Source organism: Cervus canadensis, chromosome 1, assembly GCF_019320065.1.
Source record: "Cervus canadensis isolate Bull #8, Minnesota chromosome 1, ASM1932006v1, whole genome shotgun sequence".
Lineage (NCBI taxonomy): Eukaryota > Metazoa > Chordata > Mammalia > Artiodactyla > Cervidae > Cervus > Cervus canadensis.
In genome coordinates, this window is record NC_057386.1 from 120,377,526 (window position 1) to 120,401,603 (window position 24,078).

Consider the following 24,078-nt stretch of genomic DNA (forward strand, 5'->3'; position numbering starts at 1 on the left):
AGAAAAGAATAATTTTACACACACACACACACACACATACACAGAGAGGGAGCAACAGACAAGACAGACATGGGTATGGAAAAAGTCTAGCAGTACCCAGTCAGCTAGACAGGTTCTGAATCCACAGATTCAACCAATCCCAGGTTGAAAATATTTTAAAAAATATTCTAGAAAGTTCCAAATGGCAAAACTTGAATTTGCTGAGCACCAGCAACTAACTATATACCCAGCATTTACATTGTGTTAGTTGTGTAAGTAATCTACAGATGGACTTAAAGTAGATGAGAAAATATAAGTTACATATAAACACTACACCATTTTATATAAGTGTGGGCAGATTTTGGTATCCGGGGGTCTTAAGCCCCCGTGGATACTGAGGGACAGCTGTATACATTGAACTGTTAAAGTGGCTCTTTTTGAGAGATGGATATGCAGAAGGTTACAAGTTTTTGTTACATGATTTTGTTGTGTTAGAACTTGTTATATATTATGTTTGAAATCAGAAAAAAAAATTTTTTGGAAATTTCAGAGAAATCTAAGTAATTGACAGAAATGAAAGTTAGGATTCTGAGACTAGGGTTTTGTAGCAATACTTTTAAGATCTCTAAGATGGAAAAAGCAAAGTGCTTTTTAAACAACACTTGCTGCCCCCAGGTGCCCTCTCCATCGACCTGGAAGCCAGAGAGAAAGGAGTAGAGCCCACAGTGTCCAGAGACCCCACACTGCCTCTCCTGCAGTTCTCTTTTGTAAAATAGACAACAGGTTCAGTCCTTCTGGACAAATCTTAAAGAAACATCCAACTCCTACAAAAATTTGCTTTGTAATTACTATTTAAGCCCTTTTATGATGTACTCTTGGTACTTCAAAGAAAAAAACCCCCAGCAACATCTATTGATTTGGTGGTCACATTAGCGCAGAACATTTTCTCCCAAGATTTTAACTACAGGTCGTTTTTTTCCCTCTTTTCAGCATATCCATACACCTCTGAGAGTGAGTCAAGTGGCCATGGGTTGAGACTCACCCAACTAGGGCAATAAAGAGAAAAATTAGTCTAATGCATGGCTTTAACAAGAGGGAGAGCGTGAGCATGAATAATTAATCTCACTAGTCTGTGGCAATCAGATAAAATGAAGTCCCATTTGCTCAACCTTATTAAAAGAGAGAGAGCACGGAGGGAGAGGGAGATGGTAAAGGTCGTTGAGGGACTCGTAACGTGGGAAGAACCGCCTCTGAGATGGGTAATGTGTTTTCTAATCTCTGCGGTCTTTAACTAAACATAATGGTCAAGGTACTCTTCTGGTAGTTCTGATTCATTGAATTATTAAACACTTTAGAAAATCCTTGACTCCTGACTACTAACTTAGACGTCTTTACGATGAATATTTGGAGAGGGATTAGATCCCACTGTTTGATTCAGAAACGACCTGTCCTCCCGCCAAAAAAGAACTTCCAGAAAAAGGAAAGACATAGGAATAGACTCAGTATCAGATTTTAATTCTTCTATTTACTGTGGACATTTCTTCCTGCTGTCGATGTTGAAGTATTTTAAAAACAAGAGATTGAGTCCAAGTCCTATTGAAAACTCTACGGTGATATGTAAGTAAGTGCGGAATGTTACTTTAGAGTAGACCAGGAGATTGCTGATGTTTTTGTTTTTCCCTCCCTCTAGGAACTAATTTCTATGCGGTTTTTAGGATATTCACTGTAGATAGCAGATTTGATTTATTTCTAGGTCCATATAATCTTATTTTGGGTATTTTATAGTTGAAATTTTCTCAGAAATTTTATTTTCAACTGCATGAAATAAAAATAAAATTTAGCATGTTCTCTATAGTCTTTGTGGATTAAGAAGGCATTTTACATTTTGAAATTGCCCTCTCTTCTTTCAGATACTATGAGCAATAGTTTCTTAGGAATTTCTAGAGATTCAGTTCTTATAAATGTATGTTGACAGTGAGATCGATGGTTTTCAAGGTGGGGTCAGTTTATTAATACGTCTCAATTCTGAAATAAGAATCTGTATACTGACAGTTGGTAAGTGTATAGGTTAACAAAAAAAATAGCATATCATTTTCAGGTGTGTGGTGAGAGGAGACTCCCTATAAAATATTACATTAAAACTTTTGAGTTTAGTGATGAATTTTAACCCCATGATCAACAGAATACAATGTGTGCTCGTGTGTGTGTGTGTAAATGAGCAGGCTTTTGAACTGTAAATTCTGGGGCAAGGACTGTGTCTTTAGTACTTAAATAACAGTTACTGACCCATAGTGAGCACTTAATGTTAAATGAATTACTTTTTAGTAAGAGACTTAAATAATCTTCAGAAAGATTCCTTATGAATCATCCTCCCTGCCCCCTTTTTGCTGGAGAGAAGACATGCATGCATGCTTAGTCACTTTAGTTGTATCTGACTCTTTGCGACCCTATGGTCTATAGCCCGCAAGGCTCCTCTGTCCATGGGATGCTCCAGAGAAGAATGCTGGAGTGGGTTGCCATGCCCTCCTCCGGCGGGTCTTCCTGACCCAGGAATCGAACCCAGGTCTCCTGCATTACAGGCAGATTCTTTACCCACTGAGCCACCTTGGGAAGCCCTGGAGAAGAGGCAGTGTTCAGATATACTGAATACATTGTCTGGAGACCAAGGATACGTTCTTACCTGCCTCCATACCTTATGGAACAGAGCGTCCTATAATTAGCAAGTGGAGAGTGACTGGGGAAGTGCTGGGGAGGATCAGTTGTATCTCAATTAAAAAAAACTTTTTTTTAAATGTTTTAAATAGGATTTTATGTTTTGGTTTGTCATTTAAAGGAGTCATCTAGTGGTTAACTCTGCAAGCTTCATCTTCCTTAATGCTTCTGCTGTTCTTTTACCTGCTGTGGTGTAAATACAGAGGGGGATAAACAGATAACCCATGCCGGCTTCTTGTTAGCCTCCCCTATCATGTAATCAGAAGCAGTGACCCTTAGTTGGTTTCCATGCTTCTTTTTCTGTGTTAGGAAATTGGGATACCTAATTGCCCCACTTGGCATGTTTTGTGTGTCCTTTGAGTTTGTTTGCACCTTGGCCTGGGATTCTTTGGAGTTTTTTTTCTTCTGCATTTCCTTTTGTTCTGGCAGGGACGTCCTCCACTGTCGTGACCTGGAAGGGGTCAGGAGGCAGAGCCTGTTCTCTGTGGGAGCAGGTGGTGTGACTGTTCCCTGGGCGATGCTGAGTGGAAGGTGTTTGTGCGGGCCTGCTCACCTAACGCACACCCCCATGTGTTCCTCCTCCTCCCCAGATCCTGGTGTACAGCCTGGAAGCAGAACGCTGTGTCTCGAAGCTGGGCAACGCGCTGGGTGACTTCACCTGTGTCAACCTCCGGGACAGCCCTCCCAACCTCATGGTCAGCGGCAACATGGACCGGAGGTATGTTTCCACATGGTTGTATCGGGCCGCCGCAGGCAGCTTCTCGGGAGATCGGGCCACTCAGCCCCACTGAGCTCTCTTGATCTCCTGCGGAGCTCACCCTCCTCACTTCTCACTCACAGCTCTGCCCACCTGAGTTCAGCCCTGACCCCGCAAGTACTGTTGCTGTGAACTTAAGAGAACAAAGTCTCGTATTAGATAATAGTTGGATGGAGCCGCCTCTCTGCCTTGTTTCTGAAACTCCACGGGAAGGGGGTCTTTTAGACCATTTGGTGGATGCAGTTGGTGGAAGGTCCAGTGAGACCACTTGGAATATCTTTTGTCCCCCTGCTATAAAATTTGTTTGGCATTTAAAAGCTCACTTTCTAATATTAAAAACAATAACCTAAGGGATGAATCATGTTTAGCAAAACAGGGTTGCCTGCCAAATGATGTCAAGAGTGTGTTTCAGAACACTATGGTGTCCCTCTGGTGATGCGGGGGTTGGGGGGGACTTCATGTGAACAGATTCCAGTTTCTATTTAGCTGATTAGCAGTCTTCCCTTTAACGTATTGGCTGAGGGAGTCGGATTTTCCCGTTCCAGGGTCCCGTGCCAGCTCCAGCCGCTCCAGGACCCATCAGCACGAAAGGATTAGAGTGTTTGAAAGGACAGAGCCCAAATTTTAGGGGTGTTTTTTCCTTTCTGTCCCCTCTCCCCCTTGTCTCTTCCTTTCCTTTCTTTCTTTTTTTTGGCTGGATATCTGTCACGTCTGATCCAGTGCCCTGAAGAGAGGTAGGGTGGCCGGAGGCCAGGTTCGGCCGGCGGCCGCTCCCTGGCCGGCTCCGGGCTGCAGGTGGCGGGCCGCTCGGTGGGGGTATCAGATCGTGAGGCGGGTCCTCCTTTGTGCCAAATCCCAGACCTCTGTCACACCAGTGCAGCAGCTTGCAAAAATAATTATTTTGTCAAATAATATTTCCAACTTCTGACCTTCACTACTACTGCCCCACTCCCATAGAGCAAAAAGATAATGTGAGTATGCGTTACTGAAAGAAAATACTTGATCTTATTTTTTTTCCCCTCAAGGTGTCCTGAAACAGCTGATACTTCTAATATTTAAGAATTAGAATCCTCAGTATACGTGCAGGCAGGTTTTCTTTTTATTTAAAAAAAAGAAAAAGGAAAATCCCTGGGCTTGATAACTGGCTTCACTTGTGGCACAGCAGACAAAACAAACCAGTTTGTAGGTTTACTGTTTGCATTTTCATTTCTGATCTGAACTGGACAAAGGCTCCAAGCGTGTCTGATAGGAGCTCCCCCAGGGGCCCAGCAGCACCCCTGCCTTCCAGGAGTGCTCTGGGGGGGCATCCAGATGGAAGGGTGTGGGACTGTGGGTTATGCTTCAGTGTTTGCTGACAGCATGAGCGTGTAGGTGATCAACCACAGCAAGGCTGCCAGGAAACCAAATGGTGTTCCCGAGAAGAGGCCTCTGCTCTCCGCACAGCGCAGCCTGGTTGCTCCAGAAGCACAGTTACAGCCAGATCGTCCTGACTGTTGTCAGCCGCCCATCCTACTCTCAGTGAGGAGGCCAGCACGTACTGGGTTAAGCCGATGTTTTATTCTGGAGTAGAGCTACCTGACTACATACCCGTTGCCAGAGGAGAAGCGGGCACACAGTGTAAGAGGGCTCTCTGGTCATTTTGAAGGCCCAATCTGACCACGTTAAATCCTTTTGATTGATATACCAACATTATGGTTTTTTTAGACAGTAAAGACTCTGCTGGCAAGGCAGGAAGCCTGGGTTTGATCCCTAGTTCAGGAAGATCCCCTAGAGAAGGGAATGGCAACCAACTCCAATATTCTTACCTGGACAATCCCATGAACAGAGGAGCCTGGCAGGCTATATAGTCCATGGGGTCGAAAAGAGTCAGACATGACTGAGTGACTAACACTTTGGCTTTTCTTTTGTCTTTATGGATGAAAAGAATGAACTCGGGACTTGAGGACGGGGCTATCCAAAATGGCATTTCATCAGGGCCAATTCTAGATCTGTGTGCCACTAGTTTGACCACTGCTGGTACCTCAGAGGGTCACCACTGTATGTAGGATTGTTGTTTATGAATCACATTTACAGTGTTAGCAACATGAATTTGAAACATGGGGCTTAAAATATTACGCATCTGTAAAAAGGAAGGGCTTCTCTTGTGGCTCTGCTGGTAAAGAATCCGCCTGCAATGCGGGAGACCTGATTCGATCCCTGAGTTGGGAAGATCCCCTGGAGAAGGGAAAGGCTACCCACTCCAGTATTCTGGCCTGAGAATTCCATGGACTGTGTAGTCCATGGGTCCCAAAGAGTCGGATATGACTGAGCGACTTTCACTTTCAAAAAGGAAAGAATATGGACTCTGTACTTTTTTTTTTTTTTTTTGAACTCTGTACTTTTATAAGTGTATAGAGTCATGTCATTTGGGATTTTCCCAAAGGCTCAATATTTAATAACTATGAGTAGGATCTCATTAGAGATACCCACCCAGGTTGTACAGCTTATGTTTTATTTCAGAAGTGAGAGTAAGGGACAAATACTGCGGAGAGAGCTGTGTGGCTATCACTTAGTGACACATGCAGTTTAAAAACCTTGGGACCTTTTTTATTTTAAAAACTAAATTTCTATTGCATTCTCTTGGTACTTTATAAATAGTTTGAGAATGAAATAGACTCTAAAGGTACATAAAACTGTCCAAGGTTAAAACAAAAAGAAAGTTTCATTAAAGTGAGGAAATCAGCTTGAGTAGCTTTGTAAACATGGGTGGAATTTTATAAGGAGTTGTGTTGTGGGGTGACGGGAGGCGGCGTGGTATAGGCTGAAATTAAAAATGAAAAAGTAGTTCACCTAGCTTGTCACTAGAAGTTGAGTTGAGTCTGATAAAGGATTATAAAATGATCAGGGTGTGGGGACTGAGTTACTGTTGGGTTGTACCTTGCCCTCGTTGGGAGGGAAGGGTGATATGGTGGGCTTTTATAGGTGGGGCTGTGCACAAGAGTTTTAATACCCTAGATCAGTGAGGGTTTTTTAAATGTGTACTTTGTGTTTTGCTGCTAAGCCAAGAAGAAAGAGTGGTTAAGCAGCGTCTGAGGAGGAGGGGTGGAGTGTGCATCCAGTGTTAGGACTCGAAGCTTGTGTCTTACCGCGGTGTCTGTCTGGTGCTCAGAGAGGGCTTAACTTTGTATGTGAAGTGAGTGAAAGGTGCTCAGTCAGGTCCCTCTTTTCGACCCCATGGACTATACATACAGTCCATGGAATTCTCCAGGCCAGAATGCTGGAGTGGGTAGCCTTTCCCTTCTTCAGGGGATCTTCCCAACCCAGGGATCGAACCCAGGTCTCCCTCATTGCAGGCAGATTCTTTTTCCGGCTGAGTCACAAGGGAAGCCCAAGAATACTGGGATGGGTAGCCTGTCCTTTCTCCAGCGGATCTTCCTGACCCAGGAATCAAACTGGGTTTTCCTACATTGCAGGCAGATTCTTTACCAACTGTGCTAACAGGGAAGCCTTTAACTCTGTATATTTTGTATTTATTCTAAGATGCACTGATTTTTGTTTTTTTACATTTTCACATCTATAAAATCAGGTTGTGTCTTTTACAACATCTTACAAATAATTGGCAGCATATTAAAATATTACATAAAGTGATGGTGCTTCTTACATTGGATGGTGTTTTCAATTAAATAAAAGTTTGTATTTGTTCAGTGAAGGCAAAAATAAATCCATAACTTAGAAATTAGAACAGTTGTGAGAAACTTGATTGGGTTACCAAGATAAAGTCCGCAAGAAATAGACCACTGTGAGTTTTGGATTTTTTTTAGTTTTACCTTTGTCTGGGGTTCACTGAACATTCAGAATCTGTAAATTTATGTCTTCTATCAAATTTGGGAAGTTTTTTGCCATTATTTCTTCAAATATTTTTTTCTACACTGATCCGTTTCCCTTCTCCCCTGGGACTTCAGTGATGTGAAGGACAGATCTTTTACCTCACAGATACCTGAAACTCTATTCATTTTCCTTCCTAAGCCTTACATTCTTCAGGTTGCAAATATCTATCTTTTTAACTTTGAATCCACTAACTATTTCCTTTGTCATCTCCACTGTACTATTGAGCCCATCTAGTGAATTTTTTATTTCTGAATTTTATACTCTTTGGTTCAAAATTTCCATTGTTTCTATTTCTCTGCTCCTAATCTCATCCTTTCTTACCACTGTGCCTTTACCTTCTGGAATATAGTTCCAATAGCTGCTTTAAAGTCACAAGTTATTTTAGGGTTGACATTGTTTTTTGCCTGGAGAATGGGTCACATTTTCCTGGGGCTTTCAGGGTGGGAGGAGTATTAAGTAATGGGGGATGTGTCCTGGACATTTTGTGTCTGCTTTGTGTCCTGTTGCATAATCCTCTGGAGGATGCTAAGTTCTGTGTTTGTTTTAAACAGGCAGTCCCCCTGGTTAGGCTGAGACTGCAACTTGTATCTTGCCTTGGGTGGGTGTCAGTTCAGTTTTCTCTGACTCTGTCTTGCATGCGCCGCCCGAAGCTCAGTCTGAGCTGTCCGTCTTGCTGGAGCCTTTGTTGTGCTGCTTAGCGTCTGTGAGCAGGAGTCACGCCCAGTATCACAGACTCCCCGTCTCCAGTTCCTCCTGCTCTTCATCCCTACACTTCTAGCTTTCAGGGCCCCCTTTCCTAGGGCCTCTGACCAGGAGATGGGGCTTCTTTCAGTCTCACCTGTGAGTGCAGCCCTCCAGGGTCCTCAGGTCCTTGCCTTTTTGTCCAGAGGTTTTGGTTGTGCATCCAGCAGAGGACAGGCAGCTGTGGGCTTACTTGAAGTCAGAATCCGAACTCCTACTCTCTTTAAATTATTAAAATAAACTTGATAGTTGGCAGCAGAGAGCTGTATTAAGTGGGGTCCCTCCCCATTCTGTTGCTCTCAGTCTCCTCTCTGGGAGCTGCTCCTTCCTCTCTAATGAGTGAAGCCAGGGATCCAGACTAGAGAATGCTCTGCTGGGGAGAACCAGAATAAGAGCTGGTGATAAGGTAAGGTGGGACTTCCCTGGCAGTCCAGTGGTTAGGACTCTGCACTGTCACTGCTGGGGCCTGGGTTCAATCCCTGGTCAGGGGGAACTAAGACCCCGAAAACCATGTGGCGGGCCCAAAAAAAAGAAAAAAGTTGGTAGTAAGGGTGTGTGTCAGGTTGTTAGTGGGCTGCCAAGGCAACATTCACTGAACCAACAAATTCCATTGCTTTTTCCTCCTGTAGTCTTCATTTTTAAAAATTTTAGCTTATTGAGAGAGAATTCACAAACCTACCATTCACCAACTTAAATTATACAATCCCGTGTAAAATTGACAAAGTTGGTTTAATCTTAGAATATTTTCTTCACCGCAGATAGAAACCTTGTGCCCATTAGCAGTCACTCTCCATGTCTCCCCAACCCCTCTAGCTCTGGGCAACTGCTAATCACTTCCTGCCTCTATGGATCTGCTTTGGAGATTTCATATAAATGGAATCATAGAACATGCGACCTTTTTGTGGCTGGCTTCTTCCTTCCATTCAGCATAATGTCTCCAAGATAAACCTGTGTTGTAGCTCGAGTCACCACTTAATTCCTTCTTATGGCCAAGTCATTTTCCATCGTGTGAGTATACCACATTTACTCACTAGTCATTCATCAGTTAACATTTGGGTTGTTTCCACTTTTTGGCTATTATGAATTACGCTGCTATTACCATTCAGCTACAAATTTTTGTATAGATATTATATTTTCAGTTCTCTTGTGTATATATACCTAGGAGGGGAATTGCTGGCTTATATAACTGTATGTTTAATTAACTATCTGAGGAACTGCCAGACTCTTTTCCAAAGTGACTGTGCCATTTTCCATTCTCACCAGCAGTGTGTGGAGGTTCCAGTTTCTCCACACCCTCACCCATACTTACTGTTATCTCTGAGAGCTGCCCTAAATATGTGACACTGAACATCCTTTCATGTGCTTTTTGGCCTTTTTGGATAAATGTCTGTTCAGATCCTTAGCCCATTCTTTAATTAGGTTGTCTTTTTATTTATTGAGTTGTATGAGTTCTTTGTCTAGTCTGGATACCAACCTCGTATCAGATACGACTGGTAAATATGTTTCCCCATTCTGTGGGTTGTCTTTTCATGTTCTTGATAGTGTTCTTTGAAGCATGGAAGTTTTAATTTTGATTGAGTTTAACTTTTCCAGTTTTTCTTTACCGCTTGTGCTGTTGGTATCATTGAAGAAGCCATTTCCTAGCCCAAAGTTGCAGATATATTCCTATGTTTACTTAGAAGAATTTCTATGGTTTTGCTCTCCATTGAGGTCTGTGACGCGTTTGGAGTTAAATTTTGTATATGGTGTGAGGTGGGAGTCCTGCCTCATTCTTCTTTGCCTATGGACATCTACTGTCCTAGGAGAGCCATGGTCTGTTGAGAAAAGGCTATTCTTTCCCCACTGGATTGTCTGGCCGCACTGTTGAAAACCAACTGACCATAAAGTGGAGAGGTTATGCTAGGTACGCTCATCTGATTAAAATTTTAAAGGATATTACAGTCAGCTCAATGTTTCCATATTCCCAACGAGCCTTGTTAATTTGGTGTTACACACATCTCATGTTTGTCCACAGGTGGTGTCATGGGCTGTCTTGTAAGGATTACAGTGTTTGGTCTCTCAGAGCTCTTTAAGACCATCCAGTGCTGGCCCAGCTAAGGAGATAGGCCCAGAAAGGTCGACTGATCACTTTTACAGGGCTTATTACTTTTGTGGGCAAAATACAAAGAACTCTAGAGAGACAGCTTTACAATACAGAGAGCTCTGACCATGGCCTGGTTGGATTCAGCTTGTCAGTTCTGCCTGAAAATCCATGTTTTTCTAGTTGCTGTTAAAAATAAATCATTCACCAAAGGCCATCATTGTTGCTGTATAGGTAGATAGATAAGTAGATAGATACAGCTACTGATTTGGCCATATGTTATATTTTAAAATCCTCTTTAATAGCCCAGCTTTGAATGAGACAAAACAGAATTATGTTATTTTTTTTTAATACTTGTTTTCTTTATTAATTTGGTCATTTTAAAAAAGAAGGACTACATTTTCATGCCATCTTGCTTGTTGCCTTTGTTTTCTGGATAGAAGTATAGCTGAAGGTCAGGTCTTTCTTCATGAAACTGCCAAGCCAGAGTCTGAACAGCCTTCATCTTTGCCATCAAATACAATTTTTGCCTTTTTTTGCGGGGGGGGGGGGGGTTGCTTATTATTATAAGGCACTGTTTAGTCCAAACCAATGGGAAGCAAGCTCTGAGTTGTGACCGCTAATTAAAGAGTCTTGGAGCTTGCTTCTCGCCCTGACAAATGCAGAGTTGTGGTGGCTTCTGGTGCTGCTGCTGGCTGTTAGGGAGAGCGAGTGGGGCGTAAATGTTACACTTGCTCCATCTGCAAGTGTTATAATAAGTTATTCAGAGCTCTTAGCACAGGACCAGCCAGAGCGTGCCTCCCTCTCAGTTCCAGCACGTTTTCCTGCCCATCAGATGGATGCTCCTCTGTTGGGAGTCTTTGGAAGGTTCTGGTGTCTTTTGTTTTAATTGGCGGGCTCGAGCTGACTCCTATGGTGTGATTTTCATTAGAGAGGGGCTGGAGAGAAGGGGAGTGTTGGAACAGTCCTCCAAACCCAACCATGAATATTAAGCATAATACAATTACAGCTTTCAGACCAATTTTTTTTTTTTTTAATTCTTTTCATCGGGCAAAGTTGATGAAATGCACGGTGGCTGGGGATTCACCGTGTCCACCATGGGCTTCTTTGTGTCCCTGGAATCAGTTGTCTTGGCATGTCTGTGCCCGTTCACTGCGCTACCTGTTTCCCCGTGTTAGGCATTTGATTTGTGCGCCGAGGGTACACGTCCTGCCAAGGAGCGCTGCCGTTGAGGTTGGGGCCACGAAAGGTCCATGGGGACTTCCCGCCCTGGTGGCTGTCTCTGTCTACCAGAGACCAGAGCCTTGCCTCTCTAAGGAGGTGTCTTCTAAGTGCTTTCCTTTCTCCCTACGGGGAGAAGTTCGAGTCTGTTTTTGGCCCATCTTTGTTTTCCTTAGTGATATAATACACTGATGTGGTATCTTCCAGTGTATTTGTGTTTTGTTTGGAGCCATCCATGCTGGTATCTAAATACAATAGGAAAACAGATGGCAAACTTTGAACTTCTGGACCAAATTTGTGTTTGCCTTTGTTTCCTTAACAGCCAAACTGTAAATGATGGGAGTATAAATATTCAACAGAGGAGCTCTTTATGAAAATCACCAGAGCAAAATAGACCCTTATTACCCAAATATGCACTGAGAAGTACTCGAGCTAAAAATTTCTCCCTCCCCCTCATCCTTTTCTGGTTCCCATTAGTAGGCCGTGCAGCTGTAGCCTGCAGGCAGAATTCCCTTCACAGCAGCTTTACCTTTTCTCTCTCCTCTTGCCCACAAATGCCCAAAGATCAGGGTCTCCAAATGCTGACCCAGGGAGCTCTTTGTCCTCACACTCGCTCTGCCTCTCTCTGGTCACTGACCCTCCTCACTGGGAAGCGGGACTGGGAGGGGAGGAGGCTGACGGAGCTCTGTCGTCCAGCTGACAGCTGGAGGCAGCCCTGGACCTCGCCTCTGTGTCCTAAGACACGAGGTTTCTAAAACCCTGTGTGATTTGAAACAGAACACCTACGTGGAAGTGTATACAGGGTATGTGGTGTAGAATTTAGAGAGCAACCGAATGCCTGGGCATTCCCCCCAGCACAGGCAGGCACTTAGGAAACAGCATGACCAGTACGTGAAGGCCCGGTGACGGCCCCAGGAGCCCCTCCCAGTCCTAAATGAGCTCGTTTCTTCAACAGCTTGGCTGTGTCTAGAGTAAGAAGTAAAAGCTGCCTTTATTCCCCTCATTCCTCCTTGATGCTCTTCCCCATGGTAACTGCTGTTACCTGTTCAGTATGTCCTTCTGGAATTTTATCTTTAAAAGTCTTTTAAGAGAAGTCATCTACACTTTTAAAATTTAATTCAAAAGCACAAAAAAGTATATATAGGGAAAAGTTGTCTCCTGGGAGTGTCTCTGCTCAGAGGAGGCTGGGTAGCCGCATTCTCCAGAAGGGGCCTTCACAGTCAGGTGGGTGCAGCTGCCCCCCCAGCCGACCTGGCACACGGCTGGGCCCAGGCGCCTGGGGCGTGGCGGTGTGTGGGTGACGGCGGCCCTCAGTCCGTGTCATTCTCCTCATCCTCTCCTGCCTATGCGGGCCTCCATCATGCCTGTACGGACGCACTGTCACGGCCTCAGCTGACAGAGGTAGGTAACCTGTGCGCACCATTGAGTCTCAGACTTATGACGATGCAAAAGCGATGCTCTAATAATCATAACATCTTTTTGTCTCAGGTTGCTTTTAAGACCTCTCTTTTTTTGTGTGTGTGGTTTCCCACTTTACGATGAAACTCTTTGATATGTATCTCTTTTTAAGTTACTCTGATTAGTGTTCATGAGTGTGAGTGTGCCCATCTTTCATTCTGGGAAAACATCAGCCATTAACACTTCAAATAGTGCTTCTTTGCCATACACTGTATTTTCTCCTTATGGAAACTTCTTTCGGGCATAAATAAGCTGGACCGTCCGCTCCCGTCCTTCCTGTCTCTTAACCCTTCATTCACATTTTGCATCTGCTTCTCTCTCCGTGCTCCATTCTAGGTAACTTTTCAGATTTATTTTCTAATTTATAAGTGCTTTGTCTAATCTGCTTCTAGACTGTCTAGTGATTTTAATTGCAGGATTATGTTTTTGTGTCTAGAAGTTCTATACTGCTTTTTTGTGAAGCGACTTCTCAATACTCCTGTTTGGGTGGACCCCAGTCTTGGCTCTGTGGTGCAGTAAGAGCCAGGCCCACTGCTTCCTGTGATTGGACCTGCCCTCAGCCTCACCCCTACCACACATGCCTACAGGCACCAGACTCTCCAGACTGGTTTTCTAAAATAGGTCCTAGGGAGGTCAGTTGTTCTGTGAGTTCATCAAGGCATTTAGAAGGATGTAGTTACATCTTACCCAGCAATACTAAGTGGTGGTTATTGGGATAGTCAGCAGGTACCTGAAACAGAAGCCTCATCTTTGCTACTAAAAAAGTGCTGTGACTAATGGCCTTATATATATGTGTATGGATATACAGGTATATTAGATGTGTTGTTCTTTAGTTGCTAAGTTGTGTCTGACTCTTTGTGACCACGTGGACTGTAGCCCACCAGGCTTCTCTGTCCATGGGGTTTTCCAGGCAAGGATACTGGAGTGGGTTGCCAATTCCTTCTCCAGGGGATCTTCCCAACCCAGGGATCGGACTCATATCTCCTGTGTTGCAGGTGGATTCTTTACCACTGAGTCGTTGAGGAAGCCCCAGTATTAGATGTGACCTAGATAAAATCCTAGAAGTAGAGCTGCTAGGTCAAAAGTGAAGTGTATTTTTTAATTTGTTGGATATTGTCAGATCACTCCCCAAAGAGAAGGCTTGTGCTCCCATCAGCCATACAGATGTACCTGTCCATCCAGCACTCACCAGCATGGAAGATCTCAGAGTATTGCAGAACTTACCTTTGCAGGGTAGACAGTTTGACAAGTGGTATTATGGTGCTGCAGTTTTGGTGCATAATTTTTCTCGTTACCAGTGAACTCGGACATCTTGCACGTGTTTAAAAGCCATTAGTATTAATATTTCTTTTCCTGTAAACTTTTTCTTTTCTCTCAGTTTAATAATGGGTCATCAGGGACTTGCCTGGTCCAGTGGTTAAGAATCACCTTCCAGTGCAGGGGCATGGGTTTGGTCCCTGTTCAGGAACTAAGCCAGGATGCTGCGACTCAGACCCAACCAGCCGAGTAAACATTTAAAAAATAATGGGGTGTATCAGTTTAAATGAAAATTTTTTTCTTTACCTGAAATTAGCCAGTCCTTTCTGCTGCATTTTCCCCAGTTTACCAGTTGCGTTGATTTTTTTTTTTTTTAATGTTTTTAGAAAGGCCTGCCTATCTTGAATGTTTTTAATTGTTTTCAATTCTCAGAGTCCTCTATAGTTAGTTTTGGTGGGTAGAGCTCCATGTTGAGAAAGTTATTATAAGGCATTTTGTCTTTAATTGCTAATTTAAGTGGGGTCTTTTCTTGTAATGGAAGGAAGGGGCACAGCAAAACAAAAATGAATTTCTTAGGTATTGTTTATTTTTTATTTTACATACAATGCAACTATACACATCAGCCATTAAGTATAATGTTCTGAACCTCCCTCCCACTCCTGTAGGTTGTCACAGAGCACTGGGTTGGTTGAGTTCCCTGTGTGACAGTGTATTAAATGTACTAAAACTGACATGTAAAAGTGTAAATCATGGGGTGGTTTTTTAATTGGAATATTTGATTTATACTTTTTACATGTGGGCTTTTTTTCCTGACGAGTTTTATGAAACATGTAGTACACTGTACCTGTCTCATCATTATCAAGTACTCTCAGCTAATGCTTTTTGCTCTGAAATCTACCTTTTCAGGTATTAAAATGGTCACCTCTCTTCCTTGTCACACACAAATGTGCCTTTGACGTACAGCATGTATTGAGTTTTGCTCTGTGACCTGTTGGAGGCTCTTCCTCCTCAGAGGTGGGTTTGTCCTTGTCTGTGAGTCTGCCTGCCTGGCTGACGCGGTGGGTCTTTCTCTGCTCTCGGTGATGCTCATACCTCACTCTGGGGCGGGGGCTCCTCACTGTCCTTCTGATATTTTGCCACCCCAGTTTCTTTCAGAGAGTATCCACGGGTAGCTCACTTTGAGTCCTTTTCTGGTAAAAATTTTTTTAAAAAGTCTTCATTATGCCCTCAAACTTGGTAAGTGATGCAGTGTAGAATTTCCAGTTGAAACAATTTCCCCTCAGAATGCTGGAAGTAGTTTGTGTGCGCTCATACAACTGTAGGAGTCTAGGACCTGGAACGTGTTTTGAGTTCTTCCTTCTCCCCACGTTCTCCGTGTGGGACACATTTGTCCAGCTCCCCTGCCAGCTGGTGGCATCTGTTCAGGGCAGCACTAGTCTCTTCCTTGGTGGTGGAAATTCAGCACATACTTGTATAGAAAGTAGTTTTTAAAGGTGTTCTTAAATTCAGATTATTACAAGGTAGGTAATTATCTCAAGACTTTGGATAAGCAACTCCCTAGTGTCAACATATTCTCATGATTCTCTTATGCTTAGTCAACTATGGATCCGTCCCCTTTCCAAATTTCAACAAGACACTGATGAACCATATACCACTCCACCGGAAAAGGGCTATTTTTCAGTTGAACTGGGTACTGGTTCAGGCTGCAGACAAATGTAGCTGTTTTACATCTTGCCCTTAACAGTCTTGTATACAAACAGCAAAACTGCCATGCTGGGCTTCTCGGGCCGACGTCCCCATGGAGGGAGGCAGCATGCCAGTCAGGTCACAGCCTCCTTTCCGTGGGCTGCTGTCCAGGACAGCTGGTATCTGTATCCTTATTCTGTGCTTTGATCTTCCCTGGTGGCTCAGAGAGTAAAGAATCTGCCTGCAATATGGGAGACCCAGGTTCAATCCCTGGGTTGGGAAGGTGCCCTGGAGAAGGAAATGGCAACTCACTCTAGTATTCTTGCCTGGGAAATCTCATGGACAGAGGAGCCTGGCAGGCTACAGACCACAGGGTCGCAAAGAGTCGGACATGATTGAGTGACTAACTTTTCTGTACTTTGAGTAGGTGTGGGTACTCTAAAGTAGGTCATTTCTAGTGCCCTGTAGCCTCCTGTGAGAGTACACCACGGAGGTGAACGTTTACTGTCCGTATTTGGACGTTTGTAACTAAAGGGGTTTCATATTCTTCGTCTTCATAGGGTTGCTGTGCACAGATGAAGAGGAATCTGTCACGTTGGGCTCTAATGCTAATTTCTGTGCTCACCTTGGGCCCTGCAGGGTGAGGATCCACGACCTCCGCACTGACAGCATCGCCCTGTCCATCTCCGCCCACCAGCTTGGAGTTTCCGCGGTCCAGATGGATGACTGGAAGATCGTCAGTGGAGGCGAGGAGGGCCTGGTCTCCGTGTGGGACTACCGGATGAGCCAGAAGCTATGGGAGGTTCACTCCAGGTAGGCTGGCCCACAGGTGCTGCAGAGGCGGGCACTTCCCTTCACAGAGTGTCCTTGCTGTGATCCTCTGAGCCAGCTGCTGAGATCTCTGGAAATGGGTTCAGAACTGGAGCTGGTCACTGCTACCTGTTAAGACGGCTCCCACCTGGCTTGGGTAGAGACCGTGATGGGACAGACCCCCCCCCCATCCGTCCCCGGGTGGGGCTGGCCCAGGCCCCCCATCCTCCACTCCAGGGAGTATTGCTATTTACACGGGCACTTCACACTGAAAAATTCAGGTTCAACCAAGGAGGAATTTGTGACTTTAACCTTTAGCTCTAAAATTCAAGAGACAGATACTCTCCTAAGCAGAGCAGATGGCTAGGTAAAGGGATACTTAAGGGGGCCTCACCTGTTAAACATCTTGAGCTTGCTTCTAACCTTTAAAGCAGAGCTGGCCTTGCCTGAGCAGGGTCAGCTGGAGCCGACTCGAGGCTGCCACCTCGCCCACACCCACCCTCCCACCCCGAGTTTTCCATCAGCACCTCGGCGATGAGATGCTCTGGGGCAGGGGTTCTGTGTGCATGTAGGGCAGAGCATCCATGGCTGAGGCTGCAGATGCACACCGAGGCGTGTCCCCGCCAACTGCATGAGGAAGTGAAGTCTGCTCACAGGTCTAGGTTAAGTACGAGGTAAAAAGATGGGCTTGCTTTCTTGCTGGGCAGTGATAGCCGGTGCTTGGCCGGCAGCTTTCTCAGCTGGGGTGCCTGCCATCCGTGGGGATGCAGAGTTGCCACCAGGTGGTGCCAGAAGGCAGTAAACGCCCGCACCGTGGCCGCCCAGAACTGTCTGCCGGAAGGACAGCCTTGACTTTTTTCTCAAGCGCTGTCTCAGCCTGGCCGCTCCCCCAGCTGCCCCCAGCAGCTCCGGTCAGCCCACAAGGACTGCCCTTGAGCAGAGCTCATTTCTCTCTCCCTGAAAAGCTCTTCTCCCTCGGGTGGATCGTTAAGGTGAAGCCAGGGTAAGTAAGGTTGGGCCCAGAACTGTGTCCTGCCCCACCTTCCTAGCTCGTTTGTGATGCCTGTCGGTTCTCACCAGTGCTTAGCGCTTGTCCCAGAGAAGGTCTCAAAGCCTCATTTACCAGCGCAAGGCTGATACCGCTCAGGCTGCTGGGGATTCTCAGACTCAGTCCAGTCCTGGGGGCCAGTGCCCCATGCCCTCAAGCTCTGGTCCCACTGCCCACCACAGCCACACTCCCCAGGTCCCCCCGCCCCTCCTCAGCCAGCCAGCGGCACGCCTGGGACTGAGCCCCGACCTGTCCCCTCCCCGTCCTCCTCTTGCCTCGCTGGGCCCTAAGTGAAGTTCTCCAGGAACACATTCTGTCCAGCCGGCACCACAGACCCTGGACTTGGGAACTCCGTCACCACCTTAAGAGGATCCTCAGCTCTGGCCAAGAAGCCTGTCCTGCCCCCAGCCATCTCTGGGGCAGGGACACCCCCTCAGCCCTTCTCAGAGGGCCTGGCTGACAGGCCAGAGTCTACTGGGCCTAGAAGACCCTTGTAGTCTCTGCTGGTGTCTCCTGTTCCTCCTCCCAGTGCTGAACTGTGTCTCATCTTGTGGCTTATAACGTCTCTGGTGCTCTGGAAACACTGGCTGCTTTTCAGGGGCATAGAGCCCACCTTCTTAACACTTGGGACTCTGATGGCAGGCATCTTCTTGCATTAGACAGCTTTTCTATCCTATGTCTCCTGGCCCATTGCTCCACTGGAGGAAGTTTTTCTAAATGAACAAAGTCTTTGCTACATGGGTTTTCAGCCACTTTGTTCCTAGACGTTCTGAATGTGCTGTCACAAACCAGAGTACAGCCCTCTGACTGCTCTGTCAGCCTGGCCCTCTGAGAGGGGCGGAAGGGGAGTCCTGTCCTGGGGGTGGCCAGGGGCGGGGCAGGCGTCTTGGCCAGAGCAGAGGGTCCACTCAAGAGTAAGGAGGTGAGGGGGCTCCTGAGTCCAGAGCCTGGCGGGGCCGTTGTGGCCAGCACTGGGCAGACCCTGCAGATGGGGAACCCGGCCCAGGCCAGCCCGTGAGAGAGGCTGTTCTCCACCACGGGTGTCAAAAGTTGTCTCAGGTTATTTGTCCTTTTACGTCCCAGCACGCCAGGTGCTGGAGCGTTAGCCAGAGAGCACAGGACCATGGAGACGCGTGTACAGAGTAGGCCCAGCGTGTGGCCTGGCCTCCGTGAGGCCAGACACTGACGTGAGTTCCCACGGGCTTACCCTGACGAGCGTCCCCATGTGTTCCAGACACCCCGTGCGGCACATCTCCTTCAACAGCCACAGCCTCATCACGGCCCACGTGCCCTACGAGCGGGTGGTGCGCAGCGCCGACCTGGACAACTTCGCCACCCACCGCAGGTCAGCGCTCAGGCGGGGGTTGGCCTGGGTGGGTGGGTGTTCAGAACAGACACTCTTAGCCTGATTTTGTTACTAAAACAGCCTGGGCCACCTAGTTCTCTGCAGGGCGAACCCTCAGGCACGGCCGTTCTTTTCACTGAAGTCAGGAACAGACACATAGGTGTGGCCAGGAACACGGGCTGAGTGCCTGCTGCAGCTGGATGCTGCAGGGGTGGGGAGGTGGTAGGGGCACAGCGGGGCTGTGGCCACACATGCCTAGAGCCCAAGCCTAAAGGCTTAAGATGGTGTTAGAAGCCTAGCGACAGTGCCAAAGCCCAGTCCTCATACCCAGCCCGAGGCTGCCACACCAGGGGCTCAGAGGCCCTTCTTACTACCGTTGGCCTGCCCAGCTGGGCGCCTCCCCACACTCAGTTCCCTCCATCAAACCTGTCTGCTCACCTCTTCATCTCTAGGCGCGGGGTCGGAGTGTCGCACACACTGGGACATTCGTCCTGAGTGGCTGTCTCGAGCAGACGCCGCGGGGGCTAGGCCCTGGGCCTGACTGTGCTGTCTCTGTGCTTTCTCTAGACACCGGGGGCTGATCCAGGCCTATGCGTTTGCAGTGGACCAGCTGGCCTTTCAGAGCACGGTACCCATCTGCCGCTCGTCCTGTGATGCCATGCCGGGTTACAACTACGACCTCGCACTTGCCTTCCCCCCTGACAGTATTTAGGGAGGCGCTTCACTGGCGAGCGGGAGGGGCACCGCATGGGGCTGTAAGTGTTGGGGAGAAGAGCAACCCCAGGGTGCACTGTGTGACCCCCCACATTCCCCTGCACCTTTGCTTTCCCGTTTGCTGGGGGTCTCCCCGCGTCGTTGTGTACACTGCACAGAGGCCTTCGCTGTAGCTCCCAGGTGAGGCCCTGTGGCACCCTCCTCCAGCACACTCACCCTCTTTCCAGTCTCCAAACTCCTCTTCTTTGGGGGGCCTTTGGATATGCTGGTCTCTGAGCTGACAAGGCCTCGTCAGCCACCCAGCTCTTGGATCTGAGGTCACGAATTCAACTCCGGGTCATCCCCAGTCTGGGAGGATAGTCCTTTACCCTGGTAGCTTTTGATTTATAATTATATATTTGTACAATAATTTCATTAATAACTTTTGCTTACTATGATGTCTGTAACATGTGATACAAAGTAGACATTTTCTACATACTCATGAATAAACAGCTGTCCTCCACCTAGGGGGAAGATGATGGATTCTGGAGTAGAATGAGAAGAGGGGATAATACTGGAGGAACCGTTATATGTTAACCCACTGAGATAAGACAGGGTAACACAGGAGACCTGTTCATGCTGATAAATAGCTTCCATTTCCGTAAGATTAAGAGGGCAAACCACTGCATTCCTCTTGATTTAAAGACTCTTGTAACCAGCAGCCACCTACCATATCTACAAAATATCAAAGCAGAAAAACTGATGGAACTAAACAGAGAAATCCATGCTCATGGTGGGTGGTCAGATCAAATCAGTAAAAATATGTAAGGATTTGGAAGACATACTTAATTTATAAGCTCAACACAGTGGCTATAGATAGGATTCTGTACCTTCAGATACCCACAGGCCACACACAAGAAATGACCGCAGACGGCGGCCACAGGAGCGGCTCGGATTAGACGACGAGCAGCGCCAGCAGACAGGCCCCGCCCCTGCCCCCGCCCCAGTGGGTTCCAGTCAGGCTTCAACAGAGCGCTAAGCAGAGACCGGGGACTCCAGGCGCTCCTGAGTTAACGTAGGACTTGTATATTTTTAACTGGAGGATAACTGCTTTACAACATTGGGTTGATTTCCACTGTACAGCAACATGGATCTGACTTGCTTTTAAAGAGGGAAATAAAAATGGAAACCAGGAAGGGAGACAGTAGAAGCACTGACCATCAAGACCCAGGGGGTGAGGCCAGAATGGGACAGGGTTACCTTGTGACTTAATGGAAAACAAGACAGGAAATCAGTGCACTAAGCGGACACTTGAGAAAGCTTAAGAGGTCCTAGTGATCCCAACAAAAGGAAGGAGTTAAGGATAAGAACACTAATGAACTAGTGTTTAAGCGTTAGTTGCTCAGTCGTGTACCACTCCTTACAACCCTATGGATGGCAGCTCACCAGGCTCCTCTCTCCATGGGATTCTCCAGGTAAGAATACTGGAGTAGGTTGCCATTCCCTTTTCCAGGGGATCTTCCCAACCCAGGGTCTCCTGAATGCAGGCTGATTCTTTTCCATCTGAGCCACCAGGGAAATCTCATGAACACCAACAAATAGTGAAGTTGATCCTAAAGCCAAAAGCAGGTTTTTAAAAAGATGAATTATACAACTGTTGATAAAGGTTTTAAAAAAGAAGGCCCAAGGGACTATCAAACAGAGTAAGTATATTTTCAGCTTGGGGATGATTTGCCTACCCTGATCCAAGAGCAAAGTGCAGCTTTCCTGCTGTTACAAGCATGTACAGATGGTTGGGAAACACACTGTTACCTGGAGTCCTAGAACTTTTGAATCCTGAGGGTTGCGGAAGGCTTTTTTATCTTTTTCAGATTAAGGTCCTCGTTCATAAAAGATGCACATCCAGCTAGAGAGGATGACAGAACCAGAGAGAGAGTGGCTCTGGGACCCGTCCCTCCTCCCGAGCGCACGGCTGTCCTTCCCGGGAAGGCGGCTGTGTCAGTGGAGGTTCCTGCTTCCCTTCAGAAAACCCCATTACTTCCCAAATGCAGCTGGCGGATGACACATGTACTGTACTGGACTCTCGCTGCTCTGACCCCCGAGTGACATCGTGCTACATGGCTTCCATCTCTCAGTCTTAACCACTGGGGAAAGTCGTTTTTCCTTTAAGCAGCGGCTCCCTTGCAGTCTGATTTCACAGTTCATTTTGCAGATACAGTCTCCCTCTTAGCTTTGCAGGAATTAAGGATAATGAAATAGTTCAAAAGAAGTTAGACCCAGAAAATTTTACTGAAAATAAAAAGTTTTCAGCTACTTTGATTCACTGCTGGTCCAGGGTAAAATGTTAACAAGCGTGGGGTTTTTCCTTCCTAGCCTGTTGATAACATTTACCATCCATGAAAACCACCTGGGCTTTGTGAAGAGTTTCCTGGACCCAAACTATAATCTCCAGGCACGCCGAGCTCAGTCAGCATTTTTTTGCAGTAAACTTTTTGTCCCTGAAGAAGTCGCCCTGATGGGGAAAGGTTCAGAGTTCCTTTGTGAACAGCCACTTTCCATGGCTTCAAGAAATCTTGGCCCACGTCCACCCCCGTCTTCTCACCCCACCTTACCTGTGTCCCCGCTGGCTGTTTTGTGGGAGCTCCTCTGCCAGTTGAGTTCTTAGCTGACTGACCCAAAGTCTGCTCTTCGCTGTACCTCTCTCTCCTGCTTTTCAGCCTCAGCCCCAGGTCTTCCCCGAAGACCAGGATTGCCCTCAGGGAGAGCCAGAGGGCCGAACGCCAGAGACCTTTGTCTCCTCCGGCTTTGGCTTTTCTACTTTATAACATGTCCCGTGTTCTGATACTAAATTTTTCAAATGTACTTACTGCCAAAATGACTCCCCACCCTGGCAAGGTGTGTAGCACCAGCACACCGCCCCCCACCCCCCATACACCACTCTACCAGCTCTGCACTCCTCCCCAAAATCTCACATGGCGCGTTGAATAGTTTTCCCCCAGAACCACTGTTAGAGGGGCTCCTAGCCCAGGATCCAGGAGACCCACACACTGTGTGTGAAACTGCCTAAGGGGATTTTTATGGGAGGAAGTCTGGCTCTTTCCTCAGATTCTCAAAGGTAAACCCCAGTTCCCCAAGGATTCCAGCTGCAGCCACTAGATGGTGCTGCCGCTGCCCAGGGAGTGATTCATCTGAGGACATCCTATGGCCACATCTTCTTCCCCTGCAAGGAGACAGCCTGCCCTGGCTGACTGGATTCAGCTGATTCGAGGAAAACGCAGTGTCCTTAAGAGTGGAGTTCTGGTCCAAGTCCTCTGTACCCTCCAGAGCCAGGGTGCCCTCTATTTGAGAGAACAGTGCGTCTGACTCGCATTGAGATGGCAAACACTGGCCACAGCGAACCCACCCTGCTCACCATCGGAGAGAAGTGGCCTTCTGGTGGGGATGCAGCCTTCTCTTACTGGGGCCTGTCAGGACGGGCGGGTCCACAAGGGTGGCGCTGGGGGCTGCTGGCCTTCCCTCACTCGCCTTCGCTCTGCACAGCAGCTGCAGCATCTGGGAGTGAGCAGTGCCAGCCGCCAGGCCCCGGTGCGCCAACCACACGGACCTGCCTGCCTCACCCGCCGCCAGGCCAGATGGACCCCTGGCTCCTGTGCAGGGCCCAGGGCGATTTGGACGGCGCGGCCTGGGGTGGGCAACGGCAGGGCCCCTCTCATTGGGCTCCAGCCGGTGCCACGTGGGTGCCAACCTGCTCTCTCCCTGCCTCTGCTCCTGGGCGGGGGCTTCCAAGCAGAAGCTCCACCGGGGAACTTCTCTACCCCTAGAATGGGCGGGCAGGCTCCCCCCACATCCAGAGTGGAGCTTGTCCTGATCTTCCCTCACCCAGCACCAGTGCGAACGCCCCCCTCCTGGATTCCTTTAGAGGGAGGCACCGCAAGCTGCTCCTCTGATGACGCATCCGCTCACCTGACCACTTGCCCCATGGACTTTTCTGGGGTAAAGACGGGAAATTCAGTCCCTGCTGACCTGGTCCACCAGCGGGTTAGGAGGAAGAGCAGCCACCACATGCCCATCAGAGTCCTCAGTCCTCCTGGGGGCCAAGTTCCTCCAGCCAGTGAATCCCTCCTGGCATTGGTCACCGGTTCCGGAAGAGCCCAGAGACAAAGGCAACACTGACACCCCGGGAGGTGATGGTGACAGCCCCAGCTCCTCCCACTCAACTCTCCAAGGCCTCCGCAAGGTCACGGTGTGGGAGGACAGCTTGCAAGGCGGGTGTCTCTGGTACCCTTCCCAAGGCGACTTGTATTTTTAACTCTCCATCAGCCTACGTTAAGTCACTATGCTGTGTGTGGTTGAGCTTCAGCCTGGTGAACCCTGGGCAGCAGAGACGGGTTCACCTGCTCAGTGACAAGGATCAGATGCATACA

At 47.4% G+C, this 24,078-nt stretch overlaps 1 protein-coding gene across 1 annotated transcript in view; it reads left to right on the forward strand.

The window, feature by feature from the left end:
- The window catches only part of FBXW8 (F-box and WD repeat domain containing 8), a 47,344-nt gene extending 27,147 nt beyond the window's left edge, over positions 1 to 20,197 (forward strand). The window contains exons 5-8 of the mRNA XM_043467630.1: positions 3,282 to 3,409; positions 16,398 to 16,571; positions 18,851 to 18,961; positions 19,529 to 20,197. Of these exons, the coding sequence (XP_043323565.1) occupies positions 3,282 to 3,409; positions 16,398 to 16,571; positions 18,851 to 18,961; positions 19,529 to 19,673 (558 nt within the window). The 3' untranslated portion in view covers positions 19,674 to 20,197. The remainder of the gene's footprint in view (positions 1 to 3,281; positions 3,410 to 16,397; positions 16,572 to 18,850; positions 18,962 to 19,528) is intronic.
- The last annotated feature ends 3,881 nt before the right edge of the window (positions 20,198 to 24,078 follow it).